This window comes from Vipera berus (assembly GCF_964194415.1).
Source record: "Vipera berus genome assembly, chromosome: 2".
NCBI classification, from domain to species: Eukaryota; Metazoa; Chordata; class Lepidosauria; order Squamata; family Viperidae; genus Vipera; species Vipera berus.
Window position 1 is genome coordinate 89,062,694 of NC_138203.1, and position 23,699 is coordinate 89,086,392.

The 23,699-nt window shown below is 43.6% G+C and overlaps 1 protein-coding gene across 2 annotated transcripts; it reads left to right on the forward strand.

Annotated features, from left to right (window-relative positions):
- Positions 1–1,120: 1,120 nt before the first annotated feature.
- Positions 1,121–10,087, forward strand: DNAJC25 (DnaJ heat shock protein family (Hsp40) member C25). 2 transcript variants are annotated; one of them, XR_014025051.1, is made up of 5 exons: positions 1,121–1,548; positions 5,324–5,476; positions 6,937–7,407; positions 8,182–8,322; positions 9,746–10,087. XR_014025051.1 is itself a non-coding variant. In XM_081317147.1 (4 exons), the coding sequence occupies exons 1-4, from the start codon at positions 1,222–1,224 to the stop codon at positions 9,866–9,868; spliced, it is 1,074 nt and encodes a 357-aa protein (XP_081173273.1). In that variant the 5' UTR covers positions 1,121–1,221; the 3' UTR covers positions 9,869–10,059. The 2 variants fall into 2 exon arrangements, 1 of the variants encoding a protein (XP_081173273.1); XM_081317147.1 differs by lacking the exon at positions 8,182–8,322 and having other exon boundaries at positions 9,746–10,059.
- Positions 10,088–23,699: the final 13,612 nt, after the last annotated feature.

Below are 23,699 nucleotides of genomic sequence, written 5' to 3' on the forward strand. Positions count from 1 at the left end.
ACCCATCGCGACCCCATGGACAACGTTCCTCCAGGCCTTCCAGTCCTCTAGCATCTTCTGGAGTCCCTTTAAGCTCACGCCTACTGCTTCAGTGACTCCATCCAGCCACCTCATTCTCTGTCGTCCCTTTCTTCTCTTGCCCTCAATCTTTCCCAGCATTAGGCTCTTCTCCAGGGAGTCCTTCCTTTTCATTAGGCGGCCAAAGTATTTGAGTTTCAACTTCAGGATCTGGCCTTCTAAAGAGCAGTCAGGGTTGATCTCCTCTAGGACTGACCGGTTTGATCGCCTTGCAGTCCAAGGGACTCGCAGGAGTCTTCTCCAGCACCATAGTTCAAAGGCCTCAATTCTTTGGTGCTCAGCCTTTCTTATGGTCCAACTTTCACTGCCATATATTGCAACTGGGAAGGCTATGGCCTTGGCTATGCGCACTTTTGTTGGCAGGGTGATGTCTCTGCTTTTTAGCGTGCTGTCTAGATTTGCCATGGCTTTCCTCCCCAGGAGCAAGCGTCTACCCCAGGGGTAGGCAACCTCCTCTTTTATGACTCATGGACTTCAACTCCCAGAATTCCTGAATCAGCTGGATTCCTGGTCTACCCCTAGCTGTTGATTTGGGTTCTTTCATCTCCGACCCTCAGCTTACCTCCCCGCTATTGGCTGAACACGCTCCGCGTGTCCTTCCTATTTCTCCCCCCCCCCAACCTTTATCTACCAGGGGTCTTCAAACTCGGCCCTTTTATGACTCGTGGACTTCAACTCCCAGAATTCCTCAGCCAGGCATGCTGGCTGAGGAATTCTGGGAGTTGAAGTCCACGAGTCATAAAAGGGCCGAGTTTGAAGACCTCTGATCTAAACCCCACCTCTTTCGTTTTCATTGGTCCCCTCGGTTGCTCTGTCCCCACCCCTCTGGGCGTCTTCAACCGCTCCTGTGGCGTTGAAGCTCGCATCCCGTCTGGGCGAGCCTTGGCCTGGCCTCCCGCTTCCCTTCCTCTGCTCGCTGATTGGCCGCTTATTTCTCATTCCGGACCATTCACGTCGGCCGGTTGGCGCTCCGCCCTTGCCAGCCCCCTTTCGCTTTTGTCCACGTCCGACCGTTCTAGTCCCCGCCCTTAAGGCTGCCGCCGCCGCCGCCGGGACGAGGCGAGCCGGTCGGGGCTTTGCCCGTCTTGCAACCGAGGCCCAACGGCGAAGCCTCCTCGGGAGCGGCCGCGGCTATCGGCGGCTATGGCTACGGCGGCGGCGGCGCGGGTGCCGAGGCACGGCGGGGCCCGGTTTCGGCGGCCCTGGCCGCTGTTGGTGTGGGCCCTCAAGTGCCTCTGGCTGGGGCCGGCGGAGGCCCTGGTGGAAGGACTATACTGCGGGAAGCTGGTGTGCTACGACGTGCTCGGGGTCAGCCGCGACGCCGGCAAGGCTGAAATCGCCCGCGCCTACCGGCAGCTGGCTTTACGCTACCATCCGGACCGGCAGCGGGAACCCGACCGGGATGGCAAAAGAGCCGAAAGCGCCCAGGAGAAATTCCTGCTGATCGCTACCGCCTACGAGACCCTCAAGGTGAGAGAGCGGGGCCGGGACCGCCCCCTCCCTCCTCCCGGCCTGGGCGGATGCCTCCGGTAAGACACGCACCCTCCTCCCCTCCTGCGAACACGCGCTTCCTCCTCCTCCTCCTCCTCCCGCCGGTCGCCTTGAGAGAGAGAGAGAGAGGATGGAGCAGCTGTGGGGGACGGGAATGGCTGACGCCAGAAGGACTCGGAACCCGACGGCCTTGTTTGGTTGGGCCCTGGAGGATTTCCTATGTAGGTGATGATTTAATTGCAGCTCTTTTCGTCCCTAAGCTCCCTGCTTTTGCGCGGGCTGGCTGGGGATGATGATGATGCAAGGTGCGGTGTCGTGGGTAGCCAGGGCTATACATAACCACCGGCATCCAATTGGGAAAGGTTAAAGGTAAAGGTGCTAGTCGTTTCCTTCAAAGCCGAAGAGCCAGCGCTTGTCCGAGGACGTCTCCGTGGTCGTGTGGCCGGCATGACTAGACGCCACAGGCGCGCGGAACGCTGTTACCTTCCCACCGGAGTGGTCCCTGTTTTTCTACTTGCATTTTTACGTGCTTTCGAACTGCTAGGTTGGCAGAAGCTGGGACGAGTAACAGGCGCTCACTCTGTTACGCGGCACTCGGGATTCGACCCGCCAAACTGCCGACCTTCTGATCGACAAGCTCAGCATCCTAACCCACTGACCCACTGCGTCCCTACCTTAGGAAAGGTTACTTGAAGTCAAAACAAGAAAAGGAGCTCTGCTGCATCACGTGACAAGTCCTAACCCAGGGGTAGGCAAACTTGGCTCTTTTAGGACTCCCAGCCCTGTCCTAACCTAATCTAAGGAGTCTCGTTTCCCCCATATTAGTCGTAGGATAATCCAGAAACCCGTCCTGCTTTGGCTTAGAAAGGGCTGCTTCGGGAAAGCTGCTATTGGAAGACGTATCGGCTTTGGCAATGAAGTGGAACCTCCCTGCGTTAGAAACGGTATACAGATAGTCCTTGACTTTAACAGCCACAATTGTGGGGGGGGGGGGCAAATTTACATTGCTAAGGGAGAAATTTGTTAAGTGGATTTTGCCCCCATTTTACGACTTTTTCTAGCCACATTTGTTAAGTGAAATCACCAGGGTTCTTCTTAAATTAGTAACCCGGTTAAGTGAGCCTGGTTTCCCCATTGACTTTGCTGGTCAGAAGGTCGCAAAAGGGCCGGGACACTGCAACCGTTGTAAATGTGAGTCAGCTGTCAAGCGTCCGAATGTAAATCATGTCACCATGGGGGATGCTGCAACAGTCATCCGTGTGAAAAATAGTCATGTCACTTTTTTCAGTGCTGTTATAACTTTGAAAGGTCACTGAATGAACCGTTGTAAGTCGAGGACTACCTGTGTTTGGATGCCAGCTTTTAGGGACAACAAGAGGGGACGAACGATTTGTTTTATACTACTGGGCTTCAAGGAGTGTTTGTCTAGCAGGTGTAACAAATAGCATCTGGGCTAGACAAATCTTTGGAAGAAAACCGCAGTTTTCTTAGGACATGGGACAGGAAGAGACCCTGCAGAAAACTTTTTAAATTAAAAATTTAAATTAAATTCCCCTTAAGGCTTTTCTACGTTCTGAATATTTGAAATGTCAGCTTTAGAGCTTGAAATAATCCATCACATTATGCAGGTTTTTAAAGCATCCCATGTACTTTAGTAATCTCTACACCTCCAATGTAAGATTATGTCTTGTTTTTATCCCCAAACTTCAAAAAAAAAGGAGAAGTTCAAAGAAACAGGCTTTGAGACAGACCATTGATTTGAAGTGAATGTTTCCTAACAATGAAGAACAATTGTCATAAGCTGGAGATGTCCTAAGATAGAGACATTGTATAATCACACCACTACTAGATCAGCTTTTTCAAAAGATGTACTGGTGTAAACATGCAATTTAGGTATAAAAGTGATCGTGTTCTCTAAACTTTATGCAGCAAGAGAATCGTGACTTTAAAAAAGTGCAGGGTATCACGCTTGGTGATATGTCAGGATTCATGGATGAGTATCAAGTAGCTCTTTAGGTTGTACCAGGAATGACAGAATACAGGTAGTCAAATAGCATCATTACCAATAATTTGAATTAGCATATTAGAAAACAAGATGAAAACCAGCCCTGAGATGAACATAATAAAGTCCCTTGAACTTGAGACGATTTGAAAACAATGAGTCAAGGCTATTATGTTTACAGGTCTCCAAAAGCCAAGTTGAGAATCTTCTAACTTTTATCATATATTAAAAGGTGCCTGCTAGATAGGCTGAAATCCAAATAAAACTATGAATTTTACTTTTCTTCTCCAATTTTACTTATACTGTGTGTTTTTAAGACCATCAGATTTATAATTTTCTCCATTCAAAATGTTTTATGAGGATTGACAATGTTTTAAGAAAACTTTCAGCCAAGGTAGATCATTGGAAACCAGTCCATGGAGGACTTCAAGTAGCAAAGAATCTTTTGAATTATTAAATATAGGTAATGTTTGACTTTGAGGACTATAAAAATACAGTAGTTGTCATACACACTATATTAAAGACATTTTATTTAGGAATTAATGCTAGCAGAAATATTCCTATTTCTTCTTTTAAGATGGATTCAACACTGGGTGGGTCACAGCTTCATCGTGTAATTTCTCCACTCCTATTTATGTGTGGCATGACAAAAAGCCAAGTCCCATATTCAACATCTTCAATAGACATTTTAAAAAAAATTGAAATGAGCGAAGAGTAACTGCCAATCATATTTGGGAAGGTAACCAAAATGAATGGTGGTAGTTTAATCTATGTAAACCGATTTTCTATTCTGCTGACATCCCTTATCTCTGCATATTATCTCTCTTCTACAGTATCTCTGAAACGAGATATTTTTCTACTTTCATGGCTATAAAAATCTGGATGACTAGTAGATGGCAGTGAAATGTTAGTGTTTGGTGTATTTCTTTGCTTCCCTCTGTACTTGGCAGATTTTCTATAAAGGCTGTGTTCTTGAGATTTGATGAAAGAAATTTTACTTCGCTTTCAGTTTTTAGCAAGCACTTCTCTGTTTCATTTATTCTTGAACATAAGGGGGTATATCTTGTTTAGTTGTTAGGTGTACGAGTGCAGACGTTTGACTTCTTTCAAAAACAGGCCTCTTTGGTACGTGAAGGTTGGGATAAATCCTTTTCATCTGCATCAGGATGAGAAATAAGAGTATCTCAGATCTTCATCCAAATAACTGCAACGGAAATCTTAGGAAACTGTTAGCAGATGCTCTCTAACTTCTCTATTCTTTCAGTATGTTGAATATTTTGAGAAGTAGGGCATACACTCACTAAGTTCAGTAAGGACAAAAAACAGTAACATGCTGTTTAATCAAAGTAATCAATATAAGTGAGGTGTGAAAAAATTGAAGAGGATTTCTGAGTTGTGCGAGTGCAGTTTCTAAAAGCCTTCAAAGCAAGTGAATTCAATGAAGCGCAGTGCTTTCCTTATTCTGAAAAATAAACATTTTATTTTAGAAAATAAAAATGATGGATGGTTCAGTCATGGAGTTATTCTGTTATTCTGGAAGTACATAATATTGTTTTAATTGTGTTTGAAAGCAAATGTACTGCTTTGTTTAAATTCAGCTTTTAGTTTTATTGCATAAGTAGAATTAATTTGTTTGACAGTTTAATTTCTAAATCAACAAAGCTAGATATAATTGGCCTAAAATCCACATTCAGAAGCATTGTTTTATATGGAATATTTCCACATTTAAAAAACTGCCAATTTCTTTTTCAGGATGAAGAAACTCGTAAGGATTATGATTATATGCTGGATCATCCTGAGGAGTATTACAGCCATTACTATCACTATTATTCTAGAAGATTGGCACCCAAGGTGGATGTCAGAATAGTGATTCTTGTCACAGTTTGTGCCATATCTCTATTTCAGGTAAGTACTGTATGCTTTTATCCTACCTGTTCCCGTATTTTCCTCTAGTTTGGACATACTGTGGTATTGGATCCAGAATTCCACTTGTAGTAGAGGGTGGAGGTGAGGAAAATGTAATTGTTTACTCCCTTCAAGCTGCAGCTCAGTAGGCCCAGGTAAATATGCTAAGTGTTTTTCTTCCTTTATGTCAGACATCTCAAACACAAGGCCCGGGGGCCAGATCCAGCCTGCAGAGTGGTTTCATGTGGCCCGCGAAGCCATCCTGGAAACAGTGAGGGAACGGCCCCCACTGCCTTGGCCCTGGCCCAGAGAACCTCCTTTTGCCAGAGACCCTCAGATCTGTCCCACTCCTGCCCAGGTCCCCATAGGCACCCTTGATGCGAACGATGTAGAGCTGGCCACGCCCACCCAGTAGGCCACATACACTCTAGCCACGCCCACCCAGTAGGCCACGCCCACCCTGGCCATACCCACCCGGCCCCCTGAGGGCAACCGCAATGCTGATGCGGCCCTCAATGAAATTGAGTTTGACACCCCTGCTTTATGTAAACAGTAAGCAATAAAACTTCTAAAGTTTTAAACATTGTTCTTGTGCAATTTTTTTTTGGTTGAGAAACAGTGCATACAGGTAATCCTCGACATACAAGAGTTTGTTTACTGACCATTCGAAGTTAGAACGCCACTGGAAAAAAATGACTTATGACTGTTTTTCACACTTACGACCATTACAAGCATCCCCGTGATCACATGATTAAAATTCATATTTTGACTCATATTTATGATGGTTGCAGTGTTCTGGGGTCATGTGATCACTTTTTGCAACCTTCTGACCAGCAAAGTCAACGGGGAAGCCAAATTCACTTACCAGCTGCATTGTTAACAACTGCATTGGTTCACTAACAGCTGTGGCAAGAAAGGTTGTTTCACTGAGCAACAGAAATTTTGGATTCAGTTGTGGTCGTAAGTTGAGGACTACCTGTAATTTGTTATGTACACTTGCCACGTATTGGGAATTATGCCATTTCTTAATATTGAATTTGTCTATCGCGATTCATAAAGCCACATATCAATCTATATATTTCTTTGTTTTTGTCATGACATGATTATGCATAAAAGTTTGCGTATCGTTAATCTTCACATAATGATGCAATCTCAGCCTGGTGAGGACTGTCTGTACATGTTTGAATGCAAAGAGACTGTGATAAAACACAAGCAGGCAGCACATGAAAATAATGCATTTGGATTTCTTAAAAATATGTCATGACTCATAGTTCTGAATACAAAGGTGCAGAATTTCAGATAAGATGAAATAAACAAGGTTGTACTAATTCAAGCAAAAAACAACACAATAAAGTGAATTTTATACTTAGACCAAGCAGTATGGGAAAAAAATAAGGGTTATAGTTTTTCTAAAGTTTTAAAATAGTATGCGAATTTGAATTTACCATTTCGTGTTTTAGTTTTTCAGCTGGCGGACTAGCTACAATGAAGCTATCAACTACCTAGCAACTATGCCAAAATATCGTATACAAGCCACTGAAATTGCTAGGCAACAGGGTCGGTTGAATAGAGCCAAAGAAAAGGGCAAAAGCAGACGAACCAAGGAAGAAATCCGCAAAGAAGAAGAACAAATAATCAAAGATGTAATAAAAACCAAAATAGATATCAAGGGTGGCTACCAGAAACCCCGGATCTATGACATTCTCTTGTTTCAAATTATTTTAGCACCTTTTTATCTGTGCAAATACATAGCATGGTATTTTTGGTGGATTTATACTTTCAATATCAAAAGGCAAGAGTATGGTGAAGAAGAGAAATTGTATATCATACGCAAATATATGAAAATGTCACAATCCCAATTTGACACTTTGGAAGATCATCAGAAAGAGTCCTTTCTTGATCGGCAGCTTTGGATAAAAGAAAAATATGAGGTGAGTGATGGTGACACCAGAGAAGTAACACACACACACACACACACACACACACACACACACACACCAATATTCTCAGCCTAGTGCAGGCATGTCAAACTGCCAGCCCACAGGCCGGATGCATCATGACGAAACCTCGCCCTCTCCATTGCCGCCAATGGGGAAAATGTCACGATACGTCGCGAGTTTGACATGCCTGGCCTAGTGAGTAACCACAGAGATGGTTTTCAAAATCTTTGAGCATTGATCTCATGCAGCAAATCCCAAGCAATTATCAATAGATTTATATGAGCCACAGGGTTGATGTCTTATCATCCACAGTGCAATTATTACCTTGGTTTGACAGTTGAGGTGCAGTAGATAGTCTCCTACTTTTCATTGGTTGGATTTTGTGAAATATAAAACTTTCTCTTTAAATAATACACAGTAAATGCATAGCCATTATAGCCTCCTAAGCTACATTTTTGTTTGTTTCTATAATGTCTAGTTAATAGAATAGATTTCTAATTGAGATTATTATTATTTTTTAAAGCTGCTTGGTCCGTTTACTGCTATTCACGATTTGTAAACACAAGATGGTCTTTCAGGAAGCAGAGTCAATTATCTAGTTCAGGAATAAAAAAAGGGAGCAGCCTAGCAGTTGTATGTACAGGCAATCCTCTATAGCGGCCACAGTTGGGACTGCAACTCAGTCATTAAACAAAGCAGTTGCTACCATTGGGGAAATTGTGACAGTACTTACAATCTTACCTCAGCTTTTCTTTGCTTTACAAGTCTGTGAAGTTATAAATTTGAGGACTGGTCCCAAAATTACTTTTTCATCATTGTCATAACTTGAACAGTCACTAAACAAGACAGTTGCTTTACAAGGAGTACCTGTTGTCCATCAGAAACTGTTTCGTGACCTTCCCCCAAGTGAGTAGATCTTGGCGAACGGGTTTGAAAGAGCATAATGAGTGCTTTAAAATACCAATATCGTCCCTTACAAGTCCTGAATCCACTTCTGTGAGCCCCACCCAGATGACTGAGTGGCCCTCAACCTGGTGTGGTCCTCAGGCTGATTAAAACACCGATGAAAACCATAGCCACAATATACTCCATCCCATGATCTGTAGTTTGGCATATAAGTACACAATTGCTTGTGATTTGCTGAGATTTACTGGCAGAGCTGAATATTCATGGGTGTAATCAGTTATTTGTATTACAGCTGAACAAAATTGAGGTTGAGAATCAGTTTAGCATAGTAACAGGTTTTGCGCTGGAGTGGGACTTGCCCATCAATTTTATTTATTTATTTATTTATTTATTTATTTATTTATTTATTTATTAATATTTCTATACCGCCCTTCTCCCTGAGGACTCAGGGCGGTTCACTGGGCAAGAATAAAATACAAAGTTACAAATATTAAAAGGAAATTAAATAAATTGCCCGATTTTAAAACAATTGATATGTTACAATTATAAAACCCCAAAGATACAATATTAAGAATACAAGAATAAAAAAAAACCCACCAATCCCCCGTCAGGCTAGGCCGGCTTGTACAAACAAAAACGTCTTCAGATCGCGACGAAAGGAGCGAAGATTGGGCGCCATCCGGAGCTCTACCGGTAACTGGTTCCATAGCTCCGGAGCGCCCACAGAGAAGGATCTCCCCCTGGGGGCCACCAATCGACATTCTCTGATCGGTGGCACCCTGAGGAGGCCCTCTCTGTGGGAACGCACAGGGCGCAGGGAGATTGATGCCGGCAGCAGGTGTTCCCTGAGGTACTCCGGACCCCTGCCATGTAGGGCTTTAAACACCATTACTAGTACCTTGAATCTCACCCGGAAGACAACTGGCAACCAATGCAGCTCACGGAGCAGAGGTGTAACATGGGAGTATCGGGAGACTCCCAACACAACTCTCGCGGCTGCATTCTGTACCAGTTGGAGCCTCCGGGTGGTCTTCAAGGGCAGCCCCATGTAGAGAGCGTTGCAGTAGTCCAGACGAGAGGTCACGAGCGCATGAGTTTTACCTGCTTTTGCTTAAAATACTAAGAAATAAATGCATGGAGATTTCCTGCAAATCACTGAATGATCCTCCAGGAAATCATTGATCTACTTTTTACCCATTCCTGCTTTAATCTATTTATTTTAATGTTCTTGCCTTATCTAGCTTTTTGAGCTCTGGGACCAATTCATTTACACTTACGTAATTCACAATGATCTCCTATGAAATACCTAATACGTGGATGAGCCTGCATTAGAAAGTGAGGTGTCTGCACTGAAATTTGCAATGAGTTGGTGTAAATATATATTGCAGACTGATGTGGGTTTCATTAAACCTTCCCTTTTTAGCTTTACAAACTAGAGCAAGAGGAGGAGCTGAAGAAAAAAATGGCACTGGATCCTCGATGGAAAAGATACCGTCGATGGATGAGGAATGAAGGGCCTGGAAGACTGACGTTTATTGATGATTGACATGTGCAATCACGGAATAGACAGAATTATTCATATCTAAGATGTTCAGAGTTTAACTGCTGTGTTTCAGTGGTATCCTAAAACTCAGGAATTAATCAGGCAGCAAACTAGTAACATTTTATGATTTTATATATGTGCATACAAATAAAAGTAAATACGTTAATTATACACAACTTTTTTCACTCTTGGTGTGCTGTGGAATTAAAACACTCTGAGGCAGATGCATTAATGATTCCTTTATACTGCTATTATAGCAGTAGTCCTCAACTTACAACCATTCATTTAGGTATCATTCAAAGTTACAACGGCAGTGAACAAGTGATTTATGATAGTTTTTCATGCTTATGACCATTGCAGCATCCCCACGGTCACGTGATTAAAATTCAGGCGCTTGGCAACTGCTTCCCATTCATGATGGTTGTCCCGGGATCATGTGATCCACCTTTTGTGACCACCTGAAGGCAAATTCAATGGCAAAGTCAGATTCCTTTTCCCAGCTGTGTTGCCAACTTAACAACCGCAGTGATTGACTTTACAGCTGCGGCAAGAAAGGTAAAATGGGGCAAAACTCATTTGACTGTCTCAGTTAGCAATGGAAATGTTGAGCTCAGTTGTGGCCATAAATTGAGGAGTCCCTACCATGTAAGCATAATCTACAAATACTGAATTTAGGCAGTGAACAAATCTTGGAAAGTTTGTTAACATGTCACGATGCTTTTCTTCTCTATAAACTTTATTTATTTCAAACATTTCTGTAGCCACCTTCCTTAAGGCTGAGCTCTGGTTGGCTTAACAGTCAAAAAAAGACAACAATATGTCGAGCGATAAAAACACAAGAAAGAGTAAAAGCGAAAACGAAAAAAAAAATCTGGCGCCACAGCTACACTACTCAGATGTCACACTCTTCAATCTCATCCCACGTTGACCTCACCCAGTCCCAGCACTTGGCAGAATAATCCTATTATGAAAGTCACCTTTCTTTACGTTATCAGGAAAAATAATATGTTATAAAGATTGAAAGCAATGGCAGGTGGTTTGTATCATTGCCTGGGCTGGCGAAGAAAGATTTCCGGTAAGAGCAGGAATAGTACTTTTTGCAACCATCTGCTAAAATTCCAAAGCATTAGATGGTGAAACGTGTACAATTGCAACAGTCAGAATTGTATCAACAAATTGTTTGGCTAAGACAAAATGTTAATGGAGTATGCCTTATCCCAGGGGTCAGCAACCTGAAACAGTGAAAGAGCCACTCGGAACCGGTTCCCTCACAAAAGGAAAAACTGGGAGCCGCAAAAAATGTGTGCGCATGCGCGTACATGCATGTACATGCGCAGAACAGGGTTTGACTGAAGAGTGGAGCCAAGGCGAGATATGCACCTACCCTGCATATTTGAATTGATTGGTTGAACTTTTTTAGTCCCACTTTTTTTTTTTTTTGGACTGCACATGGCAGAGGACCGGGAGCCACAGGAGACGGCTGAAAGAGCCGCATGCGCCTTATCCCTTCTATAGTCCTGGGTTTTTTTTTAAAAAAAAATCTTAGTGTACGTAGTGCTCTGAAAGAAGTAGATTTCTACCACTGAAAAAATCTTTTTAACTTTTAAACTGCCTTCGTTAATAACTGGTGTGCAATTTGGCTGGTGATCAATAAGTATTAAAATAAGAGCATTTGAATAAAGCAGATCATTAAGCCCTGGAATCCAAAATGCATTAGCTCTCATGTACAGAGCTTTTATATTTATTCATTAGGGAAAGCTCCATTGTGACTAGTGAGATGTGAATTTATGTAACCTAAAACAATCCCATCTGTGCTGCTTTGGGAGCATTTCTCCAGATAAATGTTCAGATAAAGACCATCGGAAGCTGACAAATATCTGAAAGAGCATAATTTCTAATGCAAGCAGACCAAAATCAGGATCATTATTACCTTATATCAACATATACCCTCCTGATGTCCAGCTGCATTTAATTACAGCCCCTATTATCCCCCAGTCAGGCACACTTTCTGGATAATTTTTTTTAAATGAAGCTGGTGGAAAGGAGTATAAGGGGAATATGATATAGTGAGCTGTCAAGCCCAATAGGCAGATAGAACCAAGAAATCAACTTCAAAGGAACGCTGAGTCTGCTGTTATAGAGAGATGTTATGCTAACAGAATCTTGCAAGTTTTCCTCCTCCTCTCGCTGAATCAGAGTGGTATCAACTCGAGCTGCTGCTTTATAGTATATTACCTTGTTTCTCTGTACTAAAAAATGGTGTTTCCTTAGTTCTTGCATATTAGCCAAGTGGCAGACAGGAACATACTACACTTGCAGCAGGCATGAGAGAGATTTCCTTAGCACTTGACTGATTCTCAGATCAGATGAGGATTTCCTCAAACATAAACATGTCCCCTTAAGTACTTCAGGGTAAAAATGTCCCTACGTTTTCCTGTTACGCACTGTTTTTGGAATGTTTCCTTAATTGCATATCTTGCTTTCTGAACTTGCAAGAAGGCATTTTTACCTCCATCCACCCTACAGTATTTAGAACAGAGGACTTTTTTCATTCAATGAGGCTTGACTCTAGAGCAGGGATAGGTAAGTACCCATTTTACACTTCTGAGCATAGCTGGCTCAGGAATTCTGGGAGTTGAAGTCCATGAGTCATAAAAGAGCCGAGGTTGCCTACCCCTGCACTAGAGTAATGAGTAATTTTACAATCTCAAAGCCAGATTGAGTTTTATTTATGTTTTTTCTGCTCAGAAGTGTAAAATGGGTACTTGGAGAATCTGGGCATCAGAAGTCCTAAACAAGTGTATTTAAACTAGGAATTTCAACTTCTGCTGGTATACCAAGATGGAATTTACCATCAAAGTAGCCAGCTGTGGAACTGAGTAAATGACTGCCACTTTAAGCTTTCAATGCAAAATGATAAAATAATGCAATGTCTCTAAACTTACATTTTCAGAGCATTTTGTGTCTACCATCAATGGTAAGATGCAGCCTCTTCATCAATATGAGCAGTAGAACTTGTGACAGAAAAGGTTACAAACTACAGTTCTATATTAATTAAATCAGGAATTATTTCCCCAAGAAATGTGCATGTTAAAGAACATTTTGCTTTAGACAAGGTCTCTAAGAAAAAAAAAAGGTTTAGGTCCCTGTTCAGCAACTACTGCTGTAGTGTGAGTTTTTATTCAGAAGTAAATTATACCAAGTTCAATGGGACGTACTCCATATCCTAGTAGGGTGTGCCACCACCTATACTGTGTTACAACAAACTTACACAGATTGTTAGAAATTCAATTCATTTTGTGAAATGGCTTCAAGAAATGTCCCATTTATTTGCAGTCATCTCAGCCTGTAGGATTCATGCTCATGCCTGATTGCCGATGTCTATATTATTGATGAATTATTTTCTAAACAGGAGAGTAATTGTGAGACTCTTGAATGCCCCATGGTGTTCAAGTAGCTTAGATTTCCTCAACCTTCCTGCCTCGTCTAGCCCTTTTCTATTTTTGCTCTTCAGTCAGTCTCAGCTTTAGTCATATACAACAGATTCCTTTATGTACACATGGGCATGTGACGGTGACTCTTCTTTCCGTGTTGTGAAGCTCGGGAAGATAGTTCTGAATTATTCATGGTTTTGCTAGAAGGAAAGCTTTTTTTTAAATTAAATCTTTCCTGTGCTTAGATCTTCCAAGAATCTATTCTGCTTCCAACCTCCTATTCAGAATAGTTTTGCAGCAACTGTTCTGCTGAGGAAGAAAGATCATTTATCTTAGACATACAGTGAATGATAAACGCCTTAGTCCTCTGTAACTTTAGAATTCACACAGGCAGGCACCTGCCACATAACAACCCAGGTGTAATAATTGTCAATAAGAAAGACAAAAAAGTCTGGCTATAGTGGACGTAGTAGTACATAGAGACAGGAGAACAGAAGAGAAAGAACTGGGGGGAAAAAATCACAAAATACAAAGACCTGCAAATAGTAGTAGAACAATTATGGCAAAACAAAGCAAAAATAGTACCAATAGTTGTTAGGTGCCTTGGATGCAGTCCCCAAACATCTGGAGCACCAGATGCTCTCTGTCTGAAGCATCTTCTTGAACCCTGTCAGCATTGACAAAATCACTGTCAGTCAACTGCAAAAGGCAGTTTTACTAGGAATGCTTACATCCTGCAACAATACTTTTAACACATCAAACAACAATATCTGCCTATTCCATGTCTTTAGGAAGGACTCAATAATCAAATTCACTCTAAGCATCTGGCTGATTGCAGCGAATTATAATAATACCACATTTGGAACCAAGATGGAAATCTCCTTTTTCTTTCTCTCTCCTGTCAAGATGAGAAATAGAGAAATAGAAATGGAGAGGAAAGTCTCTATTCTCCAATATGGGAAAGGTTCTTCTATGCCAGGGGTGTCAAACTCACAACGTCATGTGACATGTCGCGACGTATCGCGACTTTATCGCCATTGCCGGCAATGGGGTGGGCGCAGTTTCTCTATGATGCATCCAGCCCATGGGCCGGCAGTTTGACACCCCTGTTCTATGCTATACAGAAGAATCAGCATTGGACATTTTTTTTCTCTCTCGCTGTCCTACTGCATAGCAAGGGCTATACCTATGTTTCTTTTATTTATATATAAAAATGAGAAAGCAGGGGAATTTATTTATTTATTTATTTATTTGTTTGTTTGTTTGTTTTTATATACTGCCCTTCTCCCGAAGGACTCGGGGCGGTGTACAGAGCAAGGTAAGTATACAGTAAAACAATAGTAAAACAAATGAAACCCCAAAATCTATCAGGCTAGGCCGGCTTGCTGGAATAGGTAGGTTTTTAAGTCACGTCGGAAGGTGCGAAGGTCGGGGGCCATCCGGATTTCGGCAGGCAAGCCGTTCCAAAGGGTTGGTGCACCCACTGAGAATGCTCTCCCCCTGGAGGCCACCAGCCGGCATTCTCTGACCGGTGGCACCCTGAGGAGGCCCTCTCTGTGGGAGCGCACAGGACGGAGGGGTGTTGACGCTGGCAGTAGGTGCTCCCGTAGGTAATCCGGACCCATGCCATGTAGGGCTTTGTATGTCATCACTAGCACCTTGAATTTCACTCGGAAGGCAACTGGAAGCCAGTGCAGCTCACGGAGGAGAGGTGTAATATGGGAGTATCGGGAAGCCCCCAAAAGTGTTCGTGCACTCTGTACCAGCTGAAGCTTCCGAGTGGCTCTCAAGGGCAGCCCCATGTAAAGAGCGTTGCAGTAGTCAAGGCGGGAGGTCACAAGTGCATGGGTGACTGTACGCAAGGCATCCAGGTCCAGATAGGGTCGTAGCTGGCGCACCAGGCGAACCCGAGTGAAGGCCCCCCTGGTCACAGCTCCTATGTGATCTTCTAAGGAGAGCTGTGAATCTAGGAGGACACCCAGGTTGCGGGCCCTATCAACGGGGGGCAATAACTCACCCCCAATATTAAGGGATGGAATACTCTGAGTATCCTGGCATGCCGGTATGTACAGCCATTCAGTCTTGTCCGGGTTGAGTTGAAGCCTGTTCCTCCCCATCCATTCCTGGACCGCTTCCAGGCAACGGGACATCACGTCGAGGGCATCACTGATGTGGTTTGGAGTTGAGATGAAAAGCTGGGTGTCATCAGCATACTGGTGGTATCCTACTCCAAAACCACGAATGATCTCGCCCAGTGGTTTCATGTAGATGTTGAACAGGAGAGGCGAGAGGACCGACCCCTGAGGAACCCCACAAACGAGAGACCTCGGGGTCGACCTCTGTCCTCCTGCCAACACCGACTGCGAGCGTCCCAGGAGAAAGGAGGAGAACCACCGAAGAACCGTGCCTCCCACTCCCAGTCCCCTGAGGCGCCGCAGCAAGATACCATGGTCGATGGTATCGAAAGCCGCCGAGAGGTCTAATAAGACTAGGACAGAGGAATGCCCCCTGTCCCGGGCCCTCCAGAGATCATTCATCAGAGCGACCAATGCCGTCTCCGTGCTGTAGCCCGGCCTGAAACCCGATTGGCACGGGTCTAGATAATCCGCTTCATCCAGGACCTGAGGAAGCTGATGCGCCACCACACTCTCAACAACCTTCGCGAGAAAGCGAAGGTTGGAGACCGGACGAAAGTTATTCAATGTAGCTGGGTCCAAGGTGGGCTTCTTGAGGAGAGGTCTCACCACTGCCTCCTTCAAGGAGGCGGGGAAGTGACCCTCACTCAGAGAAGCAGATATGACCGCCTGGAACCAGCCTCATGTCCCCTCCCGAGCTGCATAAGCCAGCCAGGAAGGGCACGGGTCCAATAAGCATGTGGAGGAGCTCAACCTCCTCATAATCCTGTCCACTTCCTTTGGAGTCACAGGATCAAACTCCTCCCAGATGATGTCGACAAGACTGCCTGTGTCCTGCTCGTCAGACTCTGCCCAGTTGGAGTCCAGGCCGGTTCGAATCCGAGCAATTTTATCCAACAGATATTGACCAAATTCCTCAGCTCGACCCTGTAAGGGCTCCTCCCTCACCTCTTGATTCAGAAGGGAGCGGGTCACTCTAAACAGGGCAGCCGGGTGATTATCTGCGGACGCGATGAGGGCGGAGAAGTAATTGGCTCTCGCCGCCCTTATCGCTGCGAGATAAGACCTAGTGTGGGTTCTTAGTCGCAACCGGTCGGATTCGGATCGACTGGATCTCCAACGGCTCTCTAGGCCCTGTCTCCGACGCTTCATCTCCCGGAGCTCCGCAGTGAACCATGGGGCTCGCTGGGATCTGCGCCGGGTCAAGGGCCGCAAGGGTACAACTCGGTCAAGTGCCTCCGTGGCTGCCCTTTCCCAAGCTTCCACTAAGGCATCCGCCGAGTTGTGAGCTGGGAGTGCAGGTGGGTTCCCAAGCGCTGCCTGGAACCTGTCAGGGTCCATTAGGCGCCTGGGGCGGTACCATCTGGTTGGCTCCGCAATGGGAATGGGCATGGATTGATTTTATTTTATTTTTATTTTTTTTAATCCCATTTTTTTTAATCCCATTTATATCCCGCCCTTCTCCGAAGACTCAGGGCGGCTTACAATCTAAGCACAAATCAATGTGCTTAGCAATAGCCTTCATTCTATGTATATGCCTGCTTATTAGGGCTTTCGCCCCCCCCAAGCGGAATTATTACAAAGTCAGCTTATTGCCCCGAACAATCTGGGTCCTCATTTTTCCTACCTCGGAAGGATGGAAGGCTGAGTCAACCTTGAGCCTGGTGGGATGTGAACCTGCACTAATTGCAGGCAGCTGGTGTTACTTAAGGAGGCATTAGCCCACTGCTCCACCAAGGCAGTTATGAGAAGCCATCCACCCAGAGAGGAAATTATCTCTGTCCCAATAATAAATAACATAGCTTTACAAGTCAAAAAATTAAAGACTTGCTCACATAAGTAGCTTCTAATCACAGTACTAGCTAATTCTTCATGGCTCGTTTAGGATCTCATTTACGCCCTGCTTTAAAAAAAATACATACCTATGTAACACCCAAGGTTACAAAGTTGTGTTTCTTAAGAAACTACTTATGTCCAGCAAGCCTCATTTGTAACCAAGCAACGATAGACCGCAGTTGTCTGCATTTCTGCTATCGGAAAAAGAAAGTCGAAACATTCCACTAACTATGACCAAAAGACTGGAAAATGAAAAGCTTTTTAAAAGATTACTTTGGATATCAGCTACTGTTTCTCAATATTGCCTGGCTCTCTAGGAATTCCACAAAATAGTCATCAACCTTGGAGGGTTTTTTTTTAAAAAAACTCCTGACTTTCTTTTAAGCAGAAAATACAAAACATTTCCTATCATCTATATTCAGTATTGTAAAATTGTCAGCTACAGGAGAGGTCCCCAACCTTTTGGGCACAAGGGACCGGTCCCGTGGAGAGAGGTTTTTCTGCGGACCAGAGGGTGCATAGTTTTGTGTGCTGCCTGCATCCCACAGATGGGGCTTTGCTTGTTTGTGTGGACCGGTTGCTGGGATGCCATGGACCGGGGGTTGGGGACCCCTGAGCTACAGTGCTTTGGTGTAAGGAATAAAAGTGCAAAAGTAGAAAACAATGTTACTTGATGCAGACATGTAGTTTATTTAATTACAGTCTTTGTAGACAAAATATTTCTTGGAAGTGTCAATGAAAAGATCCAACAGATGCTAAGCATTATTGTTGCTTTTTGCTTTTTCCCCCATACTCAGTGGGGAACAAGTAAATATTATGGAAATTTTAGTGGCAGCCTTACAGAGAAAATATTCTCAAGGCTAATGTTAGTTACAGCATTTTTGTGGAAATAATGTTACTTGAAAATGTAAGTAGAAATATCATTTGAAAAGAGGCAAAAACAATGTTCCTTCCTATCAAATGTGGGTCTGAATCTTCTGGAATTGGACGCTTTATTGTACACTACAGATACCCACATTGGGGAACAATAAATAATAAACCAATAAATTTTCATCTATCTTGAGGAAACTGATCTTGTTGCTAATTGTTAATTCATCTCCTCCTTGATTAAAGAGCACATTCTTCTATTCATCAGAATATGACAAATGTGACAATAAAATTGGGATGTCCAAGCCATCAAGGGGAAAAAAAAGGCTTCACTGTGGAAATTGAAAAGTTCATATGTTATTGCAAAGAATTGTAGAACGGGGGGCAACCAACAGATTTGGGCTTACCTTGGCATTTGTTTTTAGCCTACATATGATAGGACAGGGCTTTTCAACCTTTTCACCCATTGTACCACTTTTAGGATATGGCAACATCCGAGTACCACCAGTCGCCAAGCAAGGTGTCAAAAACTTGATGACAAAAAAAAGGAAAAAAGTGATGAAGTAGAGGTAGTCCTTAACTTACAACAGTTTGCTCACTGACTGTTCGAAGTTACAGTGGCACTGAAAAAAGTGCCCCCCAAGCCACAGCCGAGCAAGACACCTGCCTGCCCGCCTGGCGGCACTCTTCCTCCTGTCCAAAGTTTTCCTTGTTGTGAGCATTTCTGTTGAGGATTGGCAGTGGGGGTGGCGTGGGGGGTGTTTGGTTTTTATTTCCCCTGCCTGCTGGGTGGTTGCAGCAGGTTTTGGTTACTTCACATGACCCTGGGACACCGACCGTCATAAATATGATCAGTTGCCAAGCATCTGAATGTAAATCACGAGACCCTGGAGATGCTGCAACATTCCAGCTGATCGGCGCTTCTTCTGGGCTCAGAAGCGCCAGGATCAGCACCAAGCTCCAGCTGGAGCCTGGCGCTGATCCTGGCACTTCCACTGAGCCCTGACAGCCCTACAGCTCCAGCCGTCTCTTGCTCAGGCTTGTGCGATGCTACCACTGGTTCAGCTCATTCCCCTCCCCCGCTACCACTTTTCTAGGATGGTCGCGTACCACCTGCCAGGTGCCAATGTACCACAGGTGGTACCTGTGCCCCTGGTTGAAAAGCCCTGTGATAGGAGATGTAAAGTTCAGGTGTGATGTGACCAAGGCACATATTCAGGCAGTTCTCGACTTACGATCGATCACTTAGCGACAGTACAAAGTTACAACAAATCCCTCCCCTCAAAAGTTCTTACGATGAGGGTTCAGAAGTTCCAATGGCCATCTCCCAGTCATGTGATCATATCTCAGGTGGACAACAACTGGCTCACTTTTATGGGCACTTGTCACATCACAAGGCCATTATTTACTTTTTTTTGCTGAAAATCAGCATTTGCATCTGGTTTTTGGCAGAAACACCCATGGTGAATAATGGGTTTTCCTTAACATGAAAAAAGGTTAAAAAAATAGATCTGGTTGCACGCTGATTCACTTTACAACTTTCACAACTTACCACCACAATGGGCAGACTGCATTGTAGTTGCAATGGACAGACCCATTTCTTGGCTGCAAAAAATAGGTAGGGCTTCCCTTTAGCCTCATCCTTTTTAAAGTGTAATATTCTGCTTCACTGTATAGAATAAAAATAGGTGACACTGTTTTATGAAGAGACCTCTTTGTTGCCATAGTTATTATTGGGTATATAAAAATGTCAGCTGGCTGTGTTCAGATTCCAAGGAACCAATTAAAGATGGAGAAAGTGAGGGATGAGAAGAAATGGCAATAGCTTTGATGCTGTCACCATTATGGTCTTTGGGCATCACACTTTCCCCAAGGAAAAATACGTTCAGTGTGTTTACAGCTTGACTACTTAATTTCTATTGGATTGTATGAATTCTATCTGATATTATGCTGTGTTCACCGCCAGGAAGATTTCAGCTCTTTATTTTTATCTTACCTGTTGTGCTGATCCTGTTGCTAGAGATCTGCTAGAAAAAAATAGTTACGGGGTGGTGTAAATACACCATCAGCCAGGGTGCTGGACCAGAGGCTATTTCCTTTTCTATTTGTGTATTTTCCATGTAATGAGCTTTGTAGTTCCTTTCTTCACCTAGCTTCCCAGATCTTACCTTCTATGAGACAGTTGTACGCAAGATTCCTGTTTCTGTTTTCAATAAAGTTGCATTCGTAGTCATGCATTTTTATAAGCATATTTTCTCCATGTTTAGGTAATCTCTTATTCTATTTTTTTCAAATTCTGTTTCAATTTTAGGACCAAAGATTAGCTAGTTCAGTGCTTCCCAAACTTTTTCCTTCATAATTCAAAACTGCTTATCAGAAAGTCCTTTTTTTAATCTAGTGTAGGTAAAACACTTCAGTCAATTTAAATGCCCCCTGCTGTGATTGTGTAATGGGTTTGTGTGTCATTACCAAAGGGGGAAAAAAACATTTTTCCCCCCCCCCAGTTTTGGGTAATTTACCCAGGTTTGGGAGCTGCTCCTCAAGATGCCAAATGAATCTTGAGATTTAACTGGAGAACAGGGAGAAAAAGATCGTGAACCCCAACAGTGAAGATTATTTATGAAGGAAAAGCCAACTAAGTCAGAATGTCAGCAGACAGACAGAACCTGCAAAGACGAAGTCAGGAAAGCAAAGGCTCAGAGTGAACAAAGCCTTGCAACAAAAGTCAAAGATAATAAAAAAAAGAAGTTTCTTTCAACATATTAATTACAAGAAAAAAGTTACAACGGCACCGAAAGCAGTGACTTACGACCGTTTTTTCACGCTTACAATCTTTGCAGCGTTCCCATGGTCACCTGATTAAAATTCAGACGTTCGGCATCTTGACTCACATTTATGACATTTGCAGGGATGATCTCCTTTTGCGACCTTCTGAGAAACAAAGTCAATGGGGGAAAGCCAGATTCACTTAACAACCATGTTACTAAATTAACCACTGCAGTGATTCACTTAACAACTGTGGCAAGGTCGTAAAATGGAGCAAAACTCACTTAACAGTTGTCTCACTTAGCAGCAGAAATGTTGGGCTCAATTGCGGTCTTAAGTTGAGGACTACCTGCAGAGCTGCACAGGTTTCGGGAACTCTTGTTTCACAGCTTGGGGACTGGATTCCAGGTGAGGCACTCCTTGGAAAAAAGGAGGTGACACCAGTAACGGCTTTTGGGAAAGGAAGTCTGAAACCTTGAATTCTCAGTTATGATACAGCTAGAAGTAAAAAGGACATTTAGAAAAGGGCAAATGTGGGGGGAATTTTACAAGGTGAGGCAGATGTCTTCATTTTAGCACAGCACTTCAAGGTAGCAATGAAAGAAAAGATCCTTTCAATCACTAGCCAATTGCCAAAATACCTTCTTTTGTCGTTGGACTGCTTATGGGGAAAGGAATTCATACCATAAAATTGTGTCTTAAAGTGAACAAAATCACAGCTTGGAATATCAGTTAAAACACCAGGTATACTGTCCATAATATTTAAAATCAAGAAAAGGATTTTAAAAAGCTGAACTTTGCTGCTTTTTTCCACTTTGCCCCCCCCATCCAAAATGGAGACATTGTGTTAAGCCATAGTGTGATTGACCTTTGTAGTATGTATGGCTTCAAGTTTAGCATGTGCAAATCTAGTCAGCTGTGATTTTTGCCACAGAATCCTAGGCAAATATAAATCCATAAAAAAGGTAAAGGTAAAGGTTCCCCCGCACATGCGTGCTAGTCGTTTCCAACTCTAGGGGCCGGTGCTCATCTCCGTTTCAAAGCCGCCGGCATGACTAGACGCCAAAGGCGCACGGAACGCTGTTACCTTCCCACCGTAGTGGTCTCTATTTTTCTACTTGCATTTTTATGTGCTTTTGAACTGCTAGGTTGGCAGAAGCTGGGACGAGTAACAGGCGCTCACTCTGTTATGCGGCACTCAGGATTCGACCCGCCAAACTGCCAATCTTCTGATCGACAAGCTCAGTGTCCTAACCCAATGAGCCACCGTGTCCCTCTGAGCCACCGCGTCCCTCATAAATCCATACATGAACCCAAATGTGAGCCTACGGACTCTTACCATGGTTGCAACCAAAATATAGCTAGGTACATATAGCGACTTAACAGAATAAGAGAATAGAATAACAGAATAACAAGTTGGAAGGGACCTTGGAGGTCTTCTAGTCCAACCCCTTGTTCAGGCAGAAAACCCTATACCATTTCAGACAAATGGCTATCCAGTCTCTTTTTAAAAGTCTCCAGTGATGGATCACCCACAGCTTCTGAAGGCAAGTCATTCCCACTAATTAATTGTTCTGTCAGGAAATTTCTCCTTAGTTCTAGGATTCTTCTCTCCTTGATTATTCAACTTAAATGCCAAATTGGAATACAAGACTGGTGGAACATTAAACTAAATCTTAATACATATCTTGGTAGCAGCCAGGTCCCTCCCCCTGCTTAATGCATTAATGCGATTTGTGTTCTTTTGGCTTAGGCTGCTGCTCAATCCAATCATTTTGAGCTCATAAGCCGTGGTTTAGGGCTTAGCCTGCTATGCCAATCCAGCCAATTTGTAACGAATAATAAACTGGGTAGCTTTATCAGCGCTTGGAATCCAGCAAAGTATTTTCTTGGAATAGATTTTAAGGAAAAAACAAAACAAAACCAAGGACAGGATCATACAGGTAGTCCTCGACTTATGACCATAACCTGAGCCCAAAATTTCTGTTGTTAAAATGAGATATTTGTTAAGTGTTTTGCACCATTTTAAGACCTTTCTTGCTTTGGTTGTTAACTGAATCACTGCATTTGATAAGTTAGTAGCCCAGTCGTTAAGTGAATTTGGCTTCCCCATTGGCTTTGCTTGTCAGAAGGTCACAAAAGGGGATCACATGACCTCCGGGACATTGCAACGGTCATAAATATGAACCAATTGCCAGGCATCTGAATTTTAATCACACGATCGTGGGGATGCTGCAAAGGTTACAACTACATGAAAAACGGTCACTTTTTTCACAGCCATTGTAACTCTGAACGGTCACTAAATGAACTGTTGTAAATTGAGTACTACGTACAGCAGACAGGCTGAGGGAGGTGGTGGCGATGGGAAGCAGAAGGGGTGGGGGAGAAGCACCAGAAGGCAAGACAAGAACCAATGGTTGGAAACTAATCAAGGAGAGGAGCAATCTGAAATTAAGGAGAAACTTCCTAACAGTGAGAACAATTAACCAATGGAACAGCTTGCCTTCAGATCACAGGTCTGCAACCCGCGGCTCCGGAGCCGCATGCGGCTCTTTCAGCTGTCTCCCGCGGCTCCCAGTCCTCTGCCATGTGCAGTCCAAAAAAAAAAAGGCGGGACTAAAAAATTTCAACCAATCAATTCAAATATGCAGGGTAGGTGCATATTTCGCCTTGGCTCCACTCTTCAACCAAACCCTGTTCTGCGCATGTGTGCATGTACGCGCATGTGCACACATTTTTTTGCGGCTCCCAGTTTTTCCTTTTGTGGGGGAACCGGTTCCGAGTGGCTCTTTCACT